Source organism: Rhinopithecus roxellana, chromosome 19 (genome assembly GCF_007565055.1).
Source record: "Rhinopithecus roxellana isolate Shanxi Qingling chromosome 19, ASM756505v1, whole genome shotgun sequence".
Classification (NCBI taxonomy): domain Eukaryota; kingdom Metazoa; phylum Chordata; class Mammalia; order Primates; family Cercopithecidae; genus Rhinopithecus; species Rhinopithecus roxellana.
This window is the reverse complement of record NC_044567.1, coordinates 47,809,103-47,832,722: the sequence shown is the minus strand read 5'-3', so window position 1 is coordinate 47,832,722 and position 23,620 is coordinate 47,809,103. Positions and strand designations below refer to the sequence as shown.

At 43.4% G+C, this 23,620-nt stretch overlaps 1 protein-coding gene across 2 annotated transcripts in view; it reads right to left on the bottom strand.

Moving 5' to 3' along the window:
- NF1 (neurofibromin 1) overlaps positions 1–20,504 on the bottom strand; it is a 295,792-nt gene extending 275,288 nt beyond the window's left edge. The window contains exon 1 of one of the 2 annotated variants that reach the window (XM_030923838.1): positions 20,061–20,504. In XM_030923838.1, coding sequence (XP_030779698.1) covers positions 20,061–20,120 — 60 coding nt within the window. In that variant the 5' untranslated portion in view covers positions 20,121–20,504. The remainder of the gene's footprint in view (positions 1–20,060) is intronic. The other variant, XM_030923837.1, reaches the window with a different exon arrangement.
- Between the last annotated feature and the right edge of the window lie 3,116 nt (positions 20,505–23,620).

The window sequence follows — 23,620 nt, the reverse complement described above, 5'->3', positions numbered from 1 at the left end:
TCTAATCGCTCTAGTTGAAAACAAAATGAGGCCAGGCATGGTGGCTCATGCCTGTAATCCCAGCACTTTGGGAGGCCGAAGCAGGAGATCACCTGAGGTTAGGAGTTCAAGACCAGCCTGGACAACACAGTGAAACCCCGTCTCTATTAAAAATACAAAAATTAGCCGGGCATAGTGACAGGCGCCTATAATCTCAGCTACTCAAAAGGCTAAGACACAAGAATAGCTTGAACCCAGGAGGTGGATGTTACAGTGAGCCATGAGATCGTGCCATTGCACTCCAGCCTGGGCGACAGAGACACCATCTCGGAAAAAAAAAAAAGAAAATGATCTTCAAATTTGAAAAAGAGCATTGCTGAGAGTCATCAGAACTTAGATACATAAAGCATGAAGAGCCCACCTCCCTGCTTTACCTAAACTCAAGTGTACATGAATCCAAGGTACAGATGAAAATTTAGAAATACGGTTTAAGAGAAATGCTGTCACTGAATGCAGAAGTCATGAAAAGTAGACAGGAGCCAGATTGGGAATGAGAAAATGTTGCAATTGTCAAAATGCAAGAATGGGTAAAGATGAAAGGGTGACTTTAATACTATGGACTTAATTTAATGTCAGCATCCAAATATTTCTAAGATTGATTATGCATGAGTTGTTAGCACTTATACAGGGAAGCAGCATTTACTAATAAAATCTTACCTTTGTAAAGCACTTTTGCTTGAGTTCAGAATAGACAAAATACTTTCATGCATATTACCTCCTATCTTTGATTCTCATACATTCCTGTGAAAAAGGGCAGGTAACATTATGTTCCCTCCACCATCTGTTACTCTCTTCAACATATGAGGAATTCAGGGCTCATACAGCTTGGCTTGCCCCACTGTTAACTCACTCCAGTAGAAAATTAAGACAAAGTGAAGTCCCCTGATTTCTAATTGCGTTCCTTTTATATTACACAGCTCTTAAAGTCAGTATAAGAATAAATCATGCTGAAATAATATATAGAATTGCTTTAAAATAATAAAGAAGTGGTGAGCAGGAAATGGGTAGGAAAATGGATGAAATAAGACTAGGAAGAAATTAAGTAATGGATACAAAAGGGTTAATTTATAATCATCTCTCTAGGCCATGTACAGCGGCTCACGTCTGTAATCCCAGCACTTTGGGAGGCTGAGGCGGGCAGATCATTTGAGGTCAGGAGTTTGAGACCAGCCTGCACAACATGACAAAACCCTGTCTCTACAAAAAATACTAAAAATTCAGCCAGGCGTGGTGGTGTGCACCTGCGATTCCAGCTATTCGGGAGGCTGAGACAGAGGATCACTTGAGCCCCGGAGGCAGAGATTGCAGTGAGCCAAGATCGTGCCACTGCACTCCAGCATGGGTAATACAGTTAAGACTCTGTCTCAGAAAACAACAACAACAACAACAACAACAACTCTCTACTTTCATGTTTGAAACTTTTCATTTTAAAACATGTTGTGTCCGGAATCGGTGGGTTCCTGGTCTCGCTGACTTCAAGAATGAAGCCGCAGACCCTCGCGGTTAAGTGTTACAGTTCTTAAAGATGGTGTGTCCGGAGTTTGTTCTTTCAGACGTTCAGATGTATCTGCAGTTTCTTCCTTCTGGTGGGTTCGTGGTGTCGCCGACAGGAGTGAAGCTGCAGACCTTTGCAGTAAGTGTTACAGCTCGTAAAGGTGGCGCATCTGGAGTTATTGGTTCTTTCCGGTGGGTTCGTGGTCTCCCTGGCTTCAGGAGTGAAGCTGCAGACCCTTCGCGGTGAGTGTTACAGCTCATAAATGCGGTGTAGACCCAAAGAGTGAGCAGCAGCAAGATTTATTGTAAAGAGCAAAAAAACAAAGCTTCCACACTCTGTGGAAGGGGACCCGAGAGGGTTTCTGCTGGCCGGCTTGGGTAGCCTGCTTTTATTCCCTTATCTGGCCCCACCCACATCCTGCTGATTGGTCCATTTTACAGAGAGCTAATTGGACCACTTATACAGAGTGCTGATTGGTGCCTTTATAATCCTTTAGCTAGACAGAGTGCTAGACAGAAAAGTTCTCCAAGTCCCAACTTGGGTTAGCCAGATACAGAGTACAGACTGGTGTATTTACAAAGCTTGAGCTAGGCACAGATTGCTGATTGGTGCATTTGCAATCTTCTAGCTAGACACGGAGTGCTAGACAGAAAAGTTCTCCAAGGCCCCACTAGGTTAGCTAGATAGAGTACCAATTGGTGTATTTACAAACCTTGAGCTACACACAGAGTACTGATTGGTGCATTTACAAACCCTGAGCTAGACACATTGTGCTGATTGGTGTATTTACAAGCCCTTAGCTAGACATAAAGGTTCTCCAAATCCCCACTAGACTCAGGAGCCCAGCTGGCTTCACCCAGTGGATCTTGCACTGGGGCGGCAGGCGGAGCTGCCCACCAGTCCCAAGCAGTGCCTGCACTCCTCAGCCCCTGGGCAGTTGACGAGACCGCGGAGCAGGGGGCAGGGCTCGTCAGGGAGGCTCGAGTCACGCGTGAGCCCACTGCCGGGGAGAGGGTTCTGGCCTGGCGGGCTGCAGGTCCCGAACCCTGCCCCGCGGGGAGGCAGCTGCGCCGGCGGCCAGCACTGCTGCGGGACCCAGCGCACCTACCGCAGCTGCTGGTCCGGGTGTGAGCACAGCACGCAGCCCCGGTTCCTGCCCGCACCTCTCCCTCCACACTGCCCCGCAGGTGGAAGGGGCCGGCTCCGGCCTCGGCCAGCCCAGAGAGGGGCTCCCACAGTGCAATGGCAGGCTGCAGGGCTCCTCAAGCGCTGCCAGAGTGGCCGCGGAGGCCGAGGAGGCCCCAAGAGTGAGGGCTGCTAGCCATTGTCACCTCTCAATGTAATTAACATTTTTGATAGGTACACTGTACTGGTAATCAAATGCATACCAAAAATACAATGTACCTGAAGCTCAGCATTTTTTTTTTTTTTTTTTAAACAGAGTTTCACTCTGTGACCCATGCTGGAGTATAGTGGCACAAACACCACTCACTGGAGTGTAGTGGCACAAACACCACCACCTGGGCTCAAGCCATCCCCCCACCTCAGCCTCCCAAGTTCCTGGGACTACAAGCATGCACCACCACATCCAGCTACTTTTTTGATTTTTTTGTGCAGATTTTTTTGTGTACACTAGCTATGTTGTCCAGGTTGATCTCAAACTCCTGGGGTCAAGCAATCCTCCCTCCTCCACCTACCAAAGTGCTGGAATTACAGGTGTTAACACCATGTCCAGCAAGCTCAGCATTTTTAAATCCATTTAATTTTCATATAATGCCCTCATACAACATTGAGAGGAAAGATGAAAAATGGTATGCCTGAGTACTGACCACCATTGCACCAAAAGGAAAACAATTAGGATAGTAAGGTGTCTTGAAAACATGTCCTTTGAGAAATGGCTGAAGAATGAATGAAATTTTTTGGTGGGGGTGGGAATCTAGGGTGTACTTAAGATGTCTTCAAATGTTTTTCTTTTATTTGTATGTATTTATTTGTATTTATTTATTTATTTTTCAGAAACAGAATCTCGGTTGGGCACAGTGGCTCATGCCTGTAATCCCAGCACTTTGGGAGGCCGAGGTGGGAAGATAGCTTGAGTCCAGGAATTCGACACCAGCCTGGGCAAGATGGTGAAACCTCGTCTCTACAAAAAATTAAAAAATTAGCCGGGCATGGTGGCATGCACCTGTGGTCCCAGCTACATAGGAGGCTGAGGCGGGAATATGGCTTGAGCTAGGGAGGTCGAAGCCACAGGGAGCCATGTTTGTGCTACTGAACTCCAGCCTGGGTGACAGAGCAAGACCCTGTCTCAAAAAAAAAAAAACGAGTTTTGTTCTGTCACCCATGCTGGAGTGGCGTGATCATGGCTCACTGCGGCCTTGAACTCCTACCAAGTGGTTGACACAATAGGCGTGCGCCACCAGGCCCAGCTAATTAAAAAAAAAAAAATTTCTGTAGAGATGGGATCTCGTTATGTTGCCCAGGCTGGTCTCAAACTCCAGGTCTCCAACGATCATCTCATCTCGACTTCACAAAGCACTGGGATTACAGGTGTGAGCCACCATGCCCAGCCTCAAATCTGTTAAAGTAAAAGGACAAATTTATTCTGTTGAGTTATAGAGGGTGGAAGTAGAAACAATGGATAAAAGACTCCAAATTCTAAACTTTTCTACTGTTTTATAAAAACCCACACTTCTTTAAGGCTTATGACTCATATACTCACTACCAAACCTTGTCATAATTACCTACCAATTTTCTAGCTATTTCCCCCTCATCAAAAGAAACTGGTTCCTGGCTCAGTTTCTCCTCTACCTCACATCCACCATCATCTAGATAGCATCTAGGTTACTGTTACCTGATAAAATATAGGACTTCCAGTTAAATTTGAATTTCAGATAAACGTGCATAATTTTTATATTTGAAGTATGCCCTATACCATATTTGGGAAATACTTACACTAAAAATTTATTGTTTATCTGAAATTCAAATTTAATGGACCATCCTATATTTCTTCTTGCCAAATCTGACAACCCTAATCTAGGTGACTTCAATGTCACTTATCCAACATCTAGTCCTCAATTTTCCTTATCTCCTCAATTCCAATGACTATGACCGTAACAAAGAAAGGGTCTGCAAATTCAGCTGAGTTTTTAACAGTGTCCAATATTGTTAAGCATCCTTAGACCACTCTTTCATTTCCCCCAAAGCTATTATGAATCAAACACATTCTTTCCTTCTCTACCATTCAGTCTCTAAATTTCACCTTAATTTGGATCTCTAACTTCTTCAATGTCCTATGGTTCTCCATTTCATCATTTCCCTTGTTTATACTTGTCAACTTCTCTCACTAAAGGATACGCCATTCAATGAATGCCCAAAGCCTTCACAAAAGAATCTGAACATCTTAGTATGGCATATAAGAAGCTATGAGATTCACAACTCATTTCAGGTATCACTTTCTCTGACAAGCTCTCTCTCAAACTGCCCCATCTGAATCAAATGCTCCTGTTACATACTCCCATTGTACTTTATGCATCCATCATAATATTAACTATAATTTTATTTTATTTATCCCATACTAGCTTTAGGATCTCTGGAAACCAAGAGCCACATCTTATTATTATTTCCCTAGCATTTACCACAATGTTCCAGCATCTATAACAAATAGAAGGCACTTAAATGTTTGCTGATCAGATTTAGACAGATGAGGCTCAATTTAAGGGAAGAGCTTATAACAATTACAAGTCTACAAATGGAAAGAGTTACCTTGAGCTATAGTATACCTGGTCATCCAGAGGTCAAAATAAGACTGCCTATCATAGTATTTAGAATAGCACAAGAAAAGAATGACGACCTGCCCTGATGTCTTTTAATGGAAACGGTTAAATTTTGTGTGGCACAATCATTTAACCATCCTTGAAAACACTAAAATCCAAAGACCTGTCAAGCAGACTGCTCTTATATGGCAGTTCACAGTTCCCTCTTACCTAAACAGGGCCAAAGGTATGGTAACAAGTTCTCAGCTGGGTAAGGTGGCTCACGCCTATAATCCCAGCATTTTGGCAGGCCAAGGTGAGCAGATCGCTTGAGGAGCTCAAGACCAGCCTGGGCAATGTGGTGAAACCCTGTCTCTACCAGAAAAATACAAAAACTAGCTGGGCATGGTGGTGTACACTTGTAGTCCCAGTTACTCCAGAGGCTGAGGAGGAAGGATCACTTGAGCCCAGAAGGTCGAGGCCAAAGTTAACCGTGTTCATGGCACTGCACTCCAGCCTAGGTGACAAAGCAAGACCGTCTCAAAAAAAAAAAAAAAAAGAGGCCAGATGCGGTGGCTCATGCCTGTAATCCCAGCACTTTGGGAAGCCGAGGTGGGTGGATCACTTGAGGTCAGGAGTTCGAGACCAGCCTGGCCAAAATGGAAAAACCCTGTCTCTACTAAAAACACAAAAATTAGCTGGGCATGGTGGTGCACGTCTGTAATCCCAGCTGTTCGGGAGGCTGAGGCAGGAAAATCGCTTGAACCTGGAAGGCAGAGGTTGCAGTGAGGCAAGATCACACCACTGCATTCCAGCCTGGATGACAGGAGAAAAAAAAAAAAAAAAAGAAGTTCTCAGACTTTAATCACCTTATTATTATATTCACCTCATATTTAGATCCTGCTCTTATGTTAACCTTACAGTACTAGAAATTATTGAGAGTATAATTTCTTACATTGACACATTCTAGTTACATTTTTAAATAACATTTACTGTTATTTTTCTGATTACAAAAACATATGTTCAATGTAAAAAATTCAAAATTTTTTAAATATTAAGAAAAAACTGCCAGGCACAGCAGCTCACGCCTGTAATCCCAGCACACTGTAATCCCAACGTGGACAGATCACTTGAGGTCAGGGAAAAAAAAAAAAAAAGAAAAGAAAAAACATTACATATAATCCTTTAAATTTTAAAACAATATAAAAGAAAATGTAATCATATGGTAAGTGTTTATATTAAAAGAACAGATTATAAAACAATTTAAGTCATTCAATTCCAAAACCCTAACAATAATACTGACATTTATTGAGCTCCTATGTGCCAGAAACTGTGTCATATGCTTTACATACATTTCCTTATCAAATCTCACAACCACCTCTGTGAAATAGGTGCTTTTAACTCTATTTTACAAGTGAATAAACTGAAGTTTGAAGAGGTTAAGTAACTTGTCCAAGGGCTAAAAGCAGTAGCAGAGAGCAGAGATTCAAACCTAAGCAGTCTGATTTCAGAATCAGCACATTTAATAACATGCACTGGCTGGGCGTGGTGGCTCACGCCTGTAATCCCAGCACTTTGGGAGGCCAAGGCAGGAGGATCACCTGAGGTTAGGAGTTCAAGACCATCTTCTGGTCAACATGGTGAAACCCCATTTCTACTAAAAAATATATATATATATATAAAGATATACACACACACACACACACACACACACATTAGCTGGGTGTGATGGCACGTGCCTGTAATTCCAGCTACTCCTGAGGCAGAAGAATCACTTGAACCTGGAAGGTGGAGGTTGCAGTGAGGTGAGATTGCGCCACCAAGCTCCAGCCTGGGCAACAGAGTGGGGCTCTGTCAAAAAAAAAAAAAAAAAAAAAAAAAAAAAACCCACGCACCAAAATCTTAACAGTGGTTCTGAGTCACAATATTAGTAATGATATTTACTTTTTGTGATTCTGCTGCATTTTCCATACTACTAGGATATGAATTACTACTTTTTTTTATTTTTAATGTCCACATAGAGATTAGACAATCAGCTGTCAGGGATACTGTACAAGTAGGACTTAAATAATCTCAGATTCCTTCTAACTAAGAATCTGTGACTAGTCAATTACTGACTGGAATTATTTTTTCAGCCAGAGGGCTGGCTCAATAAAAAAGAAACAAAAAATCCATTTTAAGAATTGTAAAATTTGACCTTATATGGAGATTTTTTTAATTTTATGAATTCTGAGCCACAAAGGCAGCTTGTGTCATGAGAGGAACAAGAGCTTCAGGTCTTCATTGATCTTTGTTGTTAATATATGACTAAAACAAAACCTACCATCACTGTCATTCCCTACTGCAGATTCACTTACCAGAGGCCAAAAACTGAAACATAACAGAGAAATAAACACTTTCCTTTTTTTCCTCCTCACTCATTACCCAAAAGGAAGAAGATTCACATGGAACATAAAGGCACATTTTCCCAGACCCATGGTGGGACAGGAATAGAAGGCATTGATAAAGACAGGAGAGTAGAAAAAATACTCCAAAAGACAAGATGAAGGATTTGAGAGTTGTTCTAGGGAAAAAGAAAAACTGAAAAAGTAGATGTAACAATTAAAAAAACCACATCCAGAAATCTTCATTCAAATACTACCAAAGTTTAAAAGTTTGCCTCAAATGTAATCAAACTCTAAGTAAAATGTTCTTAGAATACAAAACCAACTTTACGAACAGACTGTGCAATGCCAACATCAAAGAATGATAATCTCATATTTATAGCTGTATGTGTATTTCTGTTGGTATTCTCACAAATTCTATTCTCTCACTTAAGAACGTACAGAGAGTATATAACTAAATAAAAGGGAAACAATGTTACAACTTCTAACAGCTCAAGAAGTTTTGATAAAGTGACCAGGAGAATACATAATGAAATCAAGGATATAATTTTAAAATTTACGTCTATTTCTAACATATAACCAACTTAAAAAGATTCAGATACTTCTAACATGAACATAAAAGGAAAAACATAACATACCATCTTCGAGTGAAGAGGCAATCACACATCCCTCATTTTGCATATTTGTACTACCTGTTAGTAAAATTTAGAATTTTTAAGACTATTTATTGGAAAGTTAGTGATCTAAGGATTAAGACATCCATACTCTAGTTTAACTCAGTTAATTAGATATCATATGATTGTGAATGTGTTGTTTTGCCTCTGTAACTTTTTTCTCATGTAGAATAGAAATAATAATCACCAAATTATAAAGAATGGATAGGAAAAAATAGTGCACAGATGCTAATACATTTTTATGACTATTTACAGCTTCCTTTCATGTAAGATTCATACCTAAGTCATTAAACAAGCCCATGATGTAAGTAGGTTAAGTATCATGCCCATTTTACATATGAAAACATAGAAAACTGATGTTCAGGCCGGGCGCGGTGGCTCAAGCCTGTAATCCCAGCACTTTGGGAGGCCGAGACGGGCGGATCACGAGGTCAGGAGATCGAGACCATCCTGGCTAACACGGTGAAACCCCGTCTCTACTAAAAATATAAAAAAAAACTAGCCGGGCGAGGTGGCGGGCGCCTGTAGTCCCAGCTACTCGGGAGGCTGAGGCAGGAGAATGGCGTAAACCCGGAAGGCGGAGCTTGCAGTAAACTGAGATCCGGCCACTGCACTCCAGTCCGGGCGACAGAGCGAGACTCCGCCTCAAAAAAAAAAAAAAAAAGAAAGAAAGAAAAGTGATGTTCAGAGAGATTAAGAGACTTCCCCAAGACCACACTGCAAATTGCACAGTCAAAAGCTTTTCTTTTACTACATAGTAGCCTACCCTCACAAGTCTAAAGTGGTAAAAGTTGTTTTCTCATTCCCAAATTACTATGAGAACTACCCAAGAGAAACTGTGTCAACAGAAAACAGTCACCACTTGAGATCATTAAGAGATATAACTTCCCAAAAGGTCATTATCTGAGTATAAAATTTTGATTAAAAATAAGTTAAATAAAATCCTTAAAAGTTTCTAGCAGTCCTGCTATTTACTAAATTAACTTCATGCCTCTTGTGCTAGATACACTACTCTGTTGGTGGGGGTGGGACACGGGAATGAGGTGGAACAGGAAAGAATTTCATCAGAAAAAGTTAAGTTCTCGGCCGGGCATGGTGGCTCATGCCTGTAATCCCAGCACTTTGGGAGGCCAAGGCAGGCAGATCACCTGAGGTTGGGAGTTTGATACCAGCCTGACCAACATGGTGAAACCCTGTCTCTACTAAAAAAACAAAATTAGCTGGGCGTGGTGGCACATGCCTGTCATCCCAGCTACTTGGGAAGCTGAGGCAGGAAAATCGCTTGAACCTGGGAGGCGGAGGTTACTGTGAGCCAAGATCACGTCACTGTACTCCAGCCTGGACAACAACAGCAAAACTCCGTCTCAAAAAAAAAGTTCTCTGAAGTTCAACAGCATAAGACATTCAAAGCTATAAAATATGAATAAGAGCAGGCGACAGCTTATGGACTGCAGTGGCAACCCTAAGCCAAACCATGAGTGCCAGACTATGGTTTAAATAAAATATGCAATCTGGAAGTTTGCACCTCAAGTTACTGCTACTGCAAAGTAATTAGTACCATTTATGGTAAGAATATGTAAAGTTTTCGAATGTAATGCCAATTCTCCATTTTAGTGGGATGAACTCCCCTTGAAGCTTTGTCTCAACAGAAGCTTTTTTGATGATATAGTCCATGGCTCAAAAGCCACTCAGGACCCAGCACAGTAGTTCACGCCTGTAATTCCAGTGCTTTGGGAAGCCAAGGTGGAAAGACTATCTGAGGCCAAGAGTTTGAGACCAGCCTGGGCAACATAACAAGATGCCGTCTCTACAAAAAAAATTAAAATAATAGCCAGGTATGGTGGCGCACACCCATATTCCTAGATATTCAGGAGATGGGAGATCTCTTGAGCCCAGGAGTTGGAGGCTCTGGTGCGCTATGATCACACCACTGCACTCCAGCCTGAGGAACAAAAACAGACCTCACTTCTAAAACAAATGAATAATAAACAATTTTTAAAAACCAGTTATATGTGGAGAATATAATCATATATCACAGGCATGTAACATCTGAAGTGATCAAATGGATCGTCTTTAAGAGACGTTAGTGAGGGTACTATAAATAGCAGTTATAATTCATATCCTATAGCATTAAACACCTGAGAGTACTCTGTTTACTGAAGGCTCTACCACATAGTATGATACAGAAATTTACAACTTGCTGAAACCTTAAACTTAATTCACAGTCACTACGATGTAAAACCACTTTTCTGTCCTTCAAGATCAAAACAAATGGTCTCATCTTTCCCTTCCCACCCCCAAGAAAATGAGGTATTCTAAAAGATGTCAGATGAAACAAGCCAATGCTTTTATAAACACAAGTCAATCCTTTGCAAAGAAACAGATTAAGATGCTCATATTCTGCTTTGGTATTGATCCCAAGCCTTTTAACAGTTTAAGCGGACCACAAATCTCCCCTTCCACTTCTACAGAACATTCTCCTCCTTAAACTTCCTTTAGAGCCTTCCGATACCTCCTGTCCCTTGACTTATATATACACACACCTCCAAAACAGACGCAGACCTAAAGAACACAAGCAGAAAACACATTTTTAATTAATACACTGCTTATTCTTGAAAGTATGTTGTTAGAATGCAACAATATAGTCTACATAGAACCCCAGAACACCAAATTTGAAAGCTACGACAAAAAAGCCCCATAGCAATCTGAGTAATTTAAACAACAAAGATGTGAAAAATAAGGCATTCTGACTACTGTATTATATGACTCAAACTTTTAAGGACAAAATTTTTGGTTGGGTGCAGTGGCCTATACTCAAATAAAAAATGAAAAACAAAAATACTTTCTCCATGTTAAAAAAATGTATTTGTTTTGAGACAGAGTCTCACCCAGGCCAGAGTGTAGTGGTGCAATCATGGCTCACTGCAGCCTTAATTTCCTGGGCTCAAGCAACCCTGACTCAGCCTCCCAAGTAGCATATACTACCACATCTGGCTAATTTCTGTCTGCTTTTTCTTTACTTTTAACCAATGCACACTGGCTGATTTTTTCTTTTTTTTTTTTTTTTTTCACTTTTTGTAGAGATGGGGTCTCACTCTGTTGCCCAGGCTGGTCTCAAACTCTGAGGCTCAAGTGATCCTCCCACCTCAGCCTCCCAAAAAGCTTGAATTATAGGCATGAGCCACTGTACCCAGCCAAAACATTTTTTAAAAGCAGACTTAAGGCCAGGTACAGTGGCTTACACCTGTAATCCCAGTACTTTGGGAGGCTGAGGCAGGTGTTTGAGGCCAGTCTGGCCAATATGGCAAAACCCCGTCTCTAGTAAAAATACAAAAATAGGGCCAGGCATGGTGGCTCAAGCCTGTGATCCCAGCGCTTTGGGAGGCCGAGGCAGGTGGATCACCTCAGGTCAGGAGTTCAAGACCAGCCTAGCCAATATGGTGAAACCCCGCCTCTACTAAAAATACAAAAAAAATCAGCTGGATGTGGTGGTAATCCCAGCTACTTGGGAGGCTGAGGCAGGAGAATCGCTTAAACTCTGGTGGCAGAGGTTGCATTGAGCCAAAATTGTACCACTACACTCCACCCTGGGCGACAAAGCGAGACCTTGTCTCAAAATAATAATAATAATAATAATGCAGATTTAAGAAAAGAATCTAATTTCCTAATAGTTAAAAAGTCAAATAAAAAGAGTAGGGCAAAAAACAGGAACATTTAAAATAAAATGTAACAATATTAGCCCAGCGCCATAGCTTATGCCTGTAATCCCAGCACTTTGGGAGGCTGAGGCAGGCGGATCGCTTGAGGTCAGTAGTTTGAGACCAGCCAACATGGCGAAACCTTGTCTCTACTAAAAATACAAAAATTAGCCGGGTGTGGTGGTACATGCCTGTAATGCCAGCTACTTGGGAGGCTGAGGCATGAGAACCGCTTGAACCCACAAGGTGGAGTTTGCAGTGAGCTGAGATCATGACATTGCACTCCAACCTGGGCAATAGAGCGAGACTCTATCTCAAAAAAACAAAAAAAAGAAGAAGAAAAAAAGAGAACTTGTCAATGGATACTAAAGTAAGGTATATATTGGCCAAGGTACATACAAAGGAATATCCAGAGACTAGTCGCGCTCCCTTTTTTTTTTTTTTTGGAAGACAGGGTCTCACTCTTATCACCCAAGCTGGAGTATAGTGGCACAATCATGGCTCACTGTATCCTTGAACTCCTGGGTTCAAGTGATCCTCCTGCCTCAGCCTCCTGAGTAGCTGAGACTATAGGCACATGCCACCACACCCAACTAATTTTTTTTTTTTTTTTTTTTTTTTTTTTGAGACGGAGTCTCGCTCTGTCGCCTGGGCTGGAGTGCAGTGGCCGGATCTCAGCTCACTGCAAGCTCCGCCTCCCGGGTTTACGCCATTCTCCTGCCTCAGCCTCCCGAGTAGCTGGGACTACAGGCGCCCGCCACCTCGCCCAGCTAGATTTTTGTATTTTTTTAGTAGAGACGGGGTTTCACCGTGTTAGCCAGGATGGTCTCGATCTCCTGACCTCGTGATCCGCCCGTCTCGGCCTCCCAAAGTGCTGGGATTACAGGCTTGAGCCACCGCGCCCGGCCCCAACTAATATTTTTTAGAAACAGCATCCCACTATGTTGCCCAGCCTGGTCTTGAACTCAAGGCCTCAAGCAATCCTCCCACCTGGGCCTTCCAAAGTGCTGGGATTACAAGCATAAGCTACCACACCCGGCCTACTCTCCCTTATTTAGTGAAAACACAATAATCAGTAATAAGCTACACTGCACTCTAGCCTGGGCGACAGAGCAAGACTCTGTCACAAAAAAAAAAAAAAAAAAAAGTAATCAGCTATAAAGAAAACATATAAATCCTGTATTAGAAAAATTTTAGACTTTTCAAAGTGCTTCACATTCATATCCTATCAGACCATTGCAAAATGTCCTAACAGTAAGTGACAAATCCAAAATTACCAAAGTAGTTGATCAGATCTGAAACCTGATTCAAAATACATGTTTGCTCTATGGGAGGAAATATAAATACGTATAAATTCCTTCTTTATGCTAATTTTCTTATTCTTAGTTAAAATATCACTTATCAAACCTAGGCTATTACAAACACGGAAGTAAAATTCAGTAAAACAAAGCCAAAAGTACCACTTTTTTTTTATTTAGCCAGTCTACCCTTCAACCAGGAATCATTTCAAAAACATTCCATCAATGTTCTGTGTGCTTAAGACTGTGCTGGGCACTGGGGTGACTAGAAGAGAATTCAAATGGGGTTCCTTGTTTTTCAGAAAGTATACACTCCATTTGATAAAAAGACAAGAAAAAAAGAAAACAAAGCCAAGTTGTGTTCAACCAACCCTCCTAAAGGAAGAAAACTTACTGTGTGGTTCTGTAAAACTCCAGGTGACAAAGATACCAAGAAGTGAGATAGCAGAGTTTAGTCTGAAACAACCTCATGGGAAAAAAAAAATGAAGTCTGAGCTGAACACTGAAGGATGGACAGGAATTAGAAAAGCACAAAGGAGGAATTAAAGCATTCAGACAGGGACTGGCAGAAACAAAGACCAAGAAGTGGGAAGAAGCAAGATACATACAGAAGAGACTGAGGTGACCTGCCTGGAACATACGTGCATGCAGAGGCATAATGGGAAAGAGTTTAGTAAATTAAGTGGGGTCAGCTCCCAGTAGACTGCTGGGTCACAGAGATATGCTGTTAGAATATTAAAATCACTGAATATTTAAACTTGAAAGAATCTAAAAGATTTTCTAGCCACTTCTTTTTCAACAGATGAGGAAATCAAGGATCTATAGGAAAGCTAATGGCTAGGATAGGGACAAAGGCAGTGAATAACAGAACAAAACTAAGACCACCACTAAGGAACTCCAATTCAGCAGAAAGGTATTGTGCCTTGGGAACCAGAAGAGATTGGTTTCCAGTGGGCACTGGAACATCACAGTGGCATTACAACTAAGCAAAGACCACTATGTTTTGCCAGAAGGAATCACTTTCAAGAAAACGGCAATCAAGAAGGAAAGCAGAAGCAGGAGCTACTTTTCAGAGTTATAAAGGAAATGGGTGGATAAACAGTAGAGGCGGGTATCTGACAACAACAAAAAAGACTGGTCCACAGAAAGAGCTGCAGGACCAAGTAAACGTCTGATTTCCAAGAGAAAGGAAATCTTAGCCTGAAAAGTGAAAAAGAAAGAAGCCCACATAAAGACTAAATTAGTTCCTAGACAGATAAGGTGGAAAGTGTAAGGGGTGCAGAGAACTGAGGAACAGTTGGAAGAAATTTTTTTAAAGGATGAATTCTGGGCCGGGCACGATGGCTCATGCCTGTAATCCCAGCACTTTGGGAGGTCAAGGCAGGCGGATCATGACGTCAAGAAATTGAGACCCATCCTGGCTAACAAGGTGAAACCCCGTCTCTACTAAAAATAAAAAATTAGCTGGGCATGGTGGCACGCGCCTGTAGTCACAGCTACTTGGGAAGCTGAGGCAAGGGAATCGCTTGAACCCAGGAGGCGGACGTTGCAGTGAGCTGAGATCGCGCCACTGCACTCCAACCTGGGCGACAGAGCAAGACTCCATCTCAAAAAAAAAAAAAAAAAAAATTCCAAAGTAAAGAATAAGCATTATTGTGCTCGCTTCAGCACCACATATACTAAAATTGGAAGAATAAGCATTATTTCTCACTCACCATAAAGTATTCCTCATCATGAAAGAGTACTCATTTTCAACTATTATAAGGCCTTATAAAAATTACAGACCAGGCTTGAAGAATGAAGCTAGGAGGTATTTTTTAAATCCAAAAAGCTTCAAAGTTTTGCAAATCTATTTGTCTAATTAGTATGTGGTTTGTAATTTCGAAGATACTTGCCAATCATTTTATACTGTGAACCTCTCACTATATATTCAAAGTACATTCAGATGAACACTCAATGTATGAGAACAGATATGCCATTATAACCTCTAAAATCAGAGTTTATTCTGTAACATGTTATTTAAATGAGGTTTTTTTTTTTTGGCTTTTATATACTGCTTTTGCTTGATCAGATATGGAAAATACAATTGCTTTAAATAATCATATTTACAACAAATCATTTTGGGATGGACTTCTTTTTCAAGTTCAAATATCCATAGTTTTCCCATACTTCCTTTCAGAAATAAAGCTCTACAGGGACCAGTGGGGCATACAGAACTAGGTGAGATACACAGAAGGTTCTAATTTGCTTAGAAACTGGGTTAATGAACCACAATTAAAAGCTACACACCTGGCCGGGCGAAGTGGATCACACCTGTAATCCCAGCACTTTGGGAGGCCAAGGCAGGTGGATCACCTTAAGTCAGGAGTTCGAGACCAGCCTGACCAACATGGTGAAACCCCCGTCTCTACTAAAAATACAAAAATTAGCCAAGTGTGTCCCAGCTTCTCGGGAGGCTGAGGCAGGAGAATGGCTTGAACCCGGGAGGCAGAGGTTGCAGTGAGCTGAGAACTCGCCATTGCACTCCAGCCTGGGAGACAAAAGCAAAACTCCATCTCAAGGGGGGGAAAAAAAAAAGCTACACACCTACAATTTGTCAGTTTCAATTAGAAACTTGCTATTTGGCACCATAAAGGCAGGCTAAGGAGAGACATAAGATGTAACCGATAACATTCAGCTTTCTGGCTGTCCACCTTTGCAACTGTCATTTCCCTAACCAAGGAGGTGATTACTTCTAAAATTGGTAATACGCATTCAAGTTAGACCCTAAATACTAGGTTTAACTGCAATATTATCAGGTTAAGGAATTTTATATTACCCACAAGAATGTGAGCTCAAAATGTCAATATGGCACACATCCACTTCTTTTAACTGAGTCTACTGCACTAAGTTGCTAAGCAATACCCATCAGACTGCAATATGTCTGTAATCAGCAGTGGCTAGAAATGCATTTCTCCTTTAATCACACCGAATATTAGAAATCCAACCAAAACAGCAATCATAAACAGAGTTGCCATCTTCTGACACACACATGCTCCCTGGGGGCGTAAGTGGTCCAACATGCAAACTCTTAGGTGTAATAAGAAGGAAAGCTTAACTTCCCCTGGGCCCAGTAGAGCAAAGTACAGATAATATAATCCAAAATTCAAAAGTTTTATTAACAGTTGAAACTATTAAGATTCTTTTTTGTTGTTTTTTGAGACAGAGTCTCGCTCTGTCGCCCAGGCTGGAGGGCAGTGGCGCCATCTCAGCTCACTGCAAGCTCCACCTCCCGGGTTCAGGCCATTCTCCTGCCTCAGCCTCCAGAGTAACTAGGACTACAGGCGCCTGCCACCACGGCCAGATAATTTTTGTATTTTTAGGAGAGGCGGGGTTTCACTGTGTTAGCCAGGATGGTCTCAAGCTCCTGACCTCATGATCCACCCACCTTGGCCTCCCAAAGTGCTGGGATTACAGGTGTGAGCCACCACGCCCGGCCAAACTATTAAGATTCTTATACAAATATCTCTCAGTACATGCAGGGCTTTTTCTCCCCTCAATAAAAATGTAAGCGATGGCTCACGCCTGTAATCTCATAACTCTACTAAAAATACAAGTATTATCCAGGAGTAGTGATGCGCGCCTGTAATCCCAGCTACTTGGGAGTCTGAGGCAGGAGAATCATTTGAACCCGGGAGGCAGAGGTTGCAGTAAGCCAAGGTTGCATGACTGCACTCCAGCCTGGGCAAGAAGCGTGAAACTCTGTCTCAAAAATTTAAAAAAAAAAAAAAAACTCTTCTAAGTATATTTAATGGATTAGAACAAATTCTGTGGGATACTTAGGAAAAGTATCTCCCTGATGGTCAAGCATTCACTACTTTTCATACTGAAGCTCTTGTTAATACATTTATGTCGCTTAACCTCCCTATGCCTCAGTTTTCTGACTAAAGGACATTTTCAACCTTAAGATGAACTCTAATTTGAATTAAACATTTATCACTTCTATAATAAATTAATATATGTAAGCACCTTATGTTAAACACTGAAAACCCTTACATTTTTGCATCTCAAGGTCAGAGACTAACTTTCCAAGAGAAAAACATGAGGAATAGGCCAGGCACAGTGGCTCACGCCTGTAATCCCAGCACTTCAAGAGGCCGAGGAGGGCAGATCACCTGAGGTCAGGAGTTCGAGATCAGCCTGACCAACATGGTGAAACCCCGTCTCTACTAAAAATACAAAAATTAGCCGGGCATGATGGTGCACACCTGTAATCCTAGCTACTTGGGAGACTGAAGCAGGAGAATCACTCGAATGCGGGAAGCAGGGGTGCAATGAACCGACATCAGGCTACTGCACTCCAGCCTGGGCGACAGAGTGAGACCTTGTCTCAATTAAAAAAAAAAAAAAGTGAGGAATAATCTCTCCTATATATCTTTCTCTTAATTACAACATAAGGAATGCAGAAAAATGCTGTTTTAAAAACTTATGTCCTTAATTTTTAACAGATGGTGGTGAGTTTGATTCCACAATATGCATAACAATGAAGCTTTAAGGTCTTTTAACACTAGGGACAGAAGGAGAAACACTTTCTTGGATTAATGGGCATATAATCAAAATCATTCCTTTTTTTTTTTGAGACAACAGTCTTCCTCTGTTGCCTGGGCTAGAGTGCAGTGGCATGATCTCGGCTCACTGCAACCTCCATCTCCTGGGTTCAAGTGATTCTCCTGCCTCAGCCTCCTGAGTAGCTGGGATTACAGGCGCCCGCAACCACACCAGGCTAATTTTTGTATTTTTAGTAGAGATGAGGTTTCACTATGTTAGTCAGGCTAGTCTCAAACTCCTGACCTCAGGTGATCGACCTGCCTCGGCCTCCCAAAGTGCTGAGATTACAGGCGTGAGCCACCGCGCCCAGTCCAAAATCGTTCCTCTTTAAAATATCTTTTTCCAATACGGTAAATAAGCCTAGAGATGAACAGGTAAGAAGTAAAAAAATAAAATTAAGAAAAAACTGAAAAAAATTTTTAATTTTTAAAATTTAAGGAGAATTGTGGTATGAATCCTTCAAATTCCTACATCCAGATTCTGCGGTCCGCAAGGGTCAGCTTTGGGGTTCTTCTATTTGCCTTTTAAATCCTTTCTTAAAATTACAGAGTCTTTTCTACCAAGTTTTAAATCTAACACTCCATCAATAATGCAATATTTTATATGCAGTAACATTAAACCACAGATGGATTAGTATAGTTTGGTTTAGATGCCTTTGGGTCTGGAAGCATACGAATGGATAAAACAATTCCTTCAAGTCTCTGACAGCTTCATAATTCTATTTTATCTACATAGCTTCTTCTCAACTTCCTCTGCCTATTCCCAGATATTTTCCAGGTAGGTCTGAAACACTTTGAGTCCCGTAAAGAAATGTTTATGGATCAAATAAGGGAAGAGCTCTTCCCCCACCCCTTCAACTCCCACAATGTTTTACCATTATATCCAGTAAACAAAATAGATTGACTCAATCTTAAAACAATTCTCCCATCACAGGAAGCCCACTGCAACCACAGCTGCAGAAAGTATCCCTTAAACCATCCCCAACTACCTACAGCAACACAAAGTTAAACTAATTTCCACTTACAAAAGGCTATGCTGCGTGAATTCATTCTAATCAGCCCCAGGATTTATTGTGTGAAACTCAGGAGATAAAAAGTCACCTCCTCAAGCTACAAAACTTTTTTTTTCATCCCAAATATTCTCAATGAAAGTTCTCTTGTCAACCAGGAGGAGAGAGTCAAAAACAACCACAAACACTAGCAGAATGATCCGCTCCGGGACCATATCCCAGCTGGCTTTGCTCTGTGTTGTTGGTGGCTCAGAAGCAGTTTCTCACTTTCCTTTCACCCTTCTCCCCTTACTCCCCAACATCCTCACTCGAGAATACATCACATCCTCAGACCGCTGGCAAAAAAAAAAAAAGGCGGGGGGAGAGACTACAATTATCAAGGAAGGGGAATATATTTCAGAAACACGGTTTCCACTGCAAACAGCAATAAAAAAAAAAAAAGGCAGTCTGTGTCATCAGGATATGGGGGACGACGTTTTGGGGCATCACAAAGATGTGCAGTGAGTGTGCACTTGAAGCTCTCGGGGCAGGATGAGACGATGGAGCAGAAAGTAAGAAAACCTGTGCCTTCCTTGCTTTCTTCTGCTCTTCCCCCTCCAGGAGAGGAAGCTGAAGAAACTGGGGGAGGGGCGGAATGTTATCGTTCTCCTATTGTGGGTACATAAGATAGGCCTTAGGGTTCGCTCGTCCCCAGTTAGGAGGGTCACGGAGGGAAGAGGAAGAGAGAACCCCCAAACGTTACCCATCTCTGCTCAGAAACAAAAGTAAGGGGGTAATTATTAAATCCAGATGGCGCGCCCCTAAAGGGGCCCCCAGGTCACTCATCCCCATTCCCAAGCGGAAGGGCTGGGATAAAGGGTACGGAGGGTCGGAGGCTGGTCAGGGACAAGGCCCCACCCCCCGACTTAGGAGGGAAAGGGAGCCCAAGCTCCCAGCTGTCCCCTCCTACCCCTCACCTCCCGCCTTGGCCACCCCCACTTATCCCCCCTTCCCTTCTCTTCCCTTCATTTCCTCCAGAGCCAGAGGCAGCCGCGGGGGAGGCGGCCGCTCCTACCTCCCCTCACCCACTCTGTCCCCACCCCCACTCCGCTCCCACCTCCCGCCAGCTACGGGCCCGTTACCTGCTCGTCGAAGCGGCTGACCACGGCCTGGACCCATTCCACCGGCCTGTGCGCGGCCATGTCCTCCCCGCGGCCGGGGGGCGGCGGAGGGAAGGGTGGGCCGGCGCCCTGGGCCGGGAAGAGGGCGGGGAGCGGAGGCTGAGGTTAGGGAAGAGGCGAGGAGAGGGTCTGAGGAGTGCAGGCTCCCAGCGTTCCCACGGGGGTGGGGATGGGGGGTCGGCGCCGAGCGGGAGGGGGAGAGGGAAAGGGGGCGTTGGCACAGAGGCTGGGGGAAGGGGGGGTAGGGGAAGGGGACCCGGGGAGGGGAGGGGGCCTCTTGGTCGCTTTCCCCACTAGCGCCGTCTCCCCACAGCCATCACAGTCCGAGACGCCGCCATGACACCCCACCGGAAGTGGGATCCTTTCCACGGCCCGGGGAGAGGGAGCGCGAGCGAGCTAGAGATTGAGAGCGCGGCTGGGAAAGGGGGGGAAGCGAGAGGGAAGGGGGCCTGACGCGCATGCGCCCGCGCCGGCCGGTTTCATTAATGAAAAAGCGAGTCCTCCTGGAGGTGACGTCATCTAACTCCTCTGGGCCGCCTGGCGAGCGTCCCTCACTGCCGTGGGGCTCACCTAGACTGGCGCTGGGCTCAGCCGGCGAGTGCCAGAGCTGACCCCGGAGCATCCGCTCCCATCCCCACCGCCCCCTAGGGCTGTCCCCTCCCCGGCCGGCCTCCGGGTTTGGATTGTTCCCGGAGTTGGAAGTTAGGGCGCCCTGGGGCTAGCCTTTCTCCGGGCGCGCGGATCTCTGCCGCTAATCTCCTGGGGAGGCTGTGCTCTCAGCCTTAAGTTCTCAGAAAAAATAGAGTACACACCCTCCGATTTTCAGGTTCTTCTTAGCTTTGTAGACTGCTGAGAAACAAAAAAGGCAGGCCAAAGAGAGATTATGTGATTTTATTATTTTTTTTTTTTGGAGGTCGCTTAAATCCCAATGCTAGACCCAGTGGCAATCAAGGTCTAGCCACCGGGTCTAGCATTGGGATTTAAGCTCAGCTTTCCTCTGCAAAACTCATAGCCACCCAAGTTAATATAACTTTTGCACAGTTGATAATAGATTCAAGTTTCACCACCCTCAAAACACCTTTAGGGCCTCGCTTTCATTATTAATTCAATATATTCATCGTCTTATTTAAATATTTCAACAAACCTTTTCAATACATATCATTATCCTCATCTAACTGATGAATAGGTCACGTTCCCCACCCCCGTGGGAATGCTGGGAGCCTGCACTCCTCAGACCCTTGATTTGCCCAAGGTCACAGAGTTGACAGGTGGCAGAGTCAGGATGTAAACCTACGTGGTTTAACTCCAGGGACAATAGAGGCAGACTATGGCTCTCCTAAAACAAAGTCCTTCCCTATAACTCCAATACCAGAGTTGAAAGGATTTCATGTGTAATTGGTTGCGTCAGTTTTCCAGGAAGAGGATTACATACAAAACAATGGATAATCTATCTATGTCTGACATTGGACTTTGGAATGAGTAATTTTTTTTTTTTTTTAAGACAGAGTCTCACCCTGTCACCCAGACTGGAGTGCAGAGGTGCACTCGGCTCACTGCAACCTCCGCCTCCCGGGTTCAAGTGATTATTCTGCCTCAGCCACCCTAGTAGCTGGGACTACAGGCACTCGCCACCACACCTGGCTAATTTTTGTATTTTTAGTAGAGACGGGGTTTCACCATATTGGCCAGGCTGGTCTTGAACTCCTGACCTTGTGATCCGCCTGCCTCAGCCTCCCAAAGTACTGGGATTACAGGTGTGAGCCACTGCGCCTGGCCTGGAATGAGTAATTTTAAAATTTGTCTTCCTAGATACATTTTACCTAGGCAAATGTTTTTGTTTTTCAGAGACAAGATCTCACTCTGCAGTGGAGTGCAGTGGCTCAATCAGCCCAGACTCCTGGGCTGAAGTGATCCTCCCACCTCAAACTCCTGAATAGCTGGGACTACAGGTGAGTGCCACCCTGCTTTGGCTAATTTTTTTTTTTTTTTTTTTTTTTTTTTTTGTGGAAGAGACAGTCTTGCTATGTTGCCCAGGCTGGTCTGGAACTCCTGGCCTCAAGTGATACCCCTGCCTCGGCCTCCCAAAGTCCTGGGATGACAGGGGTGAGCTACCACACAGGCCCCTAGGCTAATGTTAAAATGAATTTACACATTCCAAGCACACGCTAATCAGCCAGTTAGGCCACAAAGAAAGACACTGGGTGATAAGGGAGAACAAAACTAGAATTTTAATTTTACTACAGAAAATCCACAAAGCCAATAACCCACGTACAGAGAGATACATCCTTGAGAAAAGTTTCCAATCTCTCAGTTGGTGGTTGTCCAAAATACATGTTAAATAAATGTTTTATTCCACTAGAACAAAAAGATAGTTTGGACATGTCTTTGGTCCCTTCTTCTTTTAAGGATGCAATGCAGATACCAATTTCTTTTAGATGTTGTCAGAATGACAATGCTGGAAAGAAACGGATGAATATTAAATGAATGTCTATGTTTCTCCCAAGTAGGACCCCTGAAAAAGCACTCACTCATACCCCCACAATAGTATTCCAGTGCCCCTACTGCACTGCTAAACTTCAGACCCACAACCTTCCTCTCCTTTTCTCGTACTTACTCTGAAAGTCCCTAACTACTTCCTTGTTGCCATGGCTTTTTGCCTGTCTATCTCCCTGATCTTCTTCCCTACACTGGACGCCACTGCCCAAACCTTCAGCTCCCTTGCCTTCCCTGGCATTCCGTTGCTGAAGTTCCTCTGTGCCTTTCTTTCCTCTTTAGTTTCTTCCACCATTGCCCACTCTTCTTTAGCTCTGTAGTAAGACACCCAAACTTCTGCTGGCCCTCTGCTCTTCTTCCTTTACTCAAGCTCCTGCCAGCATGTCATTAATTCATCCTAATTTGTACTCCCTGTTCTGTTGCTTCCCCTGAGTGCCAAGCCTCTCATTACAGTCAGAGGCCTAGACTTCACCCCAACTTCCTCTCCAATTAAATTCATTCAGTTCTGCTGAACCAGTATCAAGTGTCCAAATGGGCCAGTGATGGTGGCTCACGCCTATAATCCCAGCACTTTTAGAGGCCAAGGTGGGAGGATTGCTTGAGCCCAGAAGTTCAAGACCAGCCTGGGCAACATAGTGAGACCCCAGCCTCTACCAAAGAAAAATTGTTTAAATTAGTTAGGCATAGTGGTGTGCATCTGTGGTCCCAGCAACTTGGGAGGCTGAGATGGGAGGATCACTTGAGCTTGAGAGGTCGAGGCTGCAGTGAGCTATGATCTTGCCACTGTACTCCAGCCTAGGCAATGGAGCAAGACCCTGTCTCTAAAAAATAAAAATAAAAGTATCCAAATGCCTGTTACACATTATGTACTTTGTTAGATCATACATAGTATGTATGGCAGGAATTCTAAACAAAAATGCCAAAGAAGACTGGGTGCTGTGGCTCATGCCTGTAATCCCAGCACTTTGGGAGGACAAGGCAGGCAAATCACCTGAGGTCAGGAGTTTGAGACCAGCCTGGCCAACATG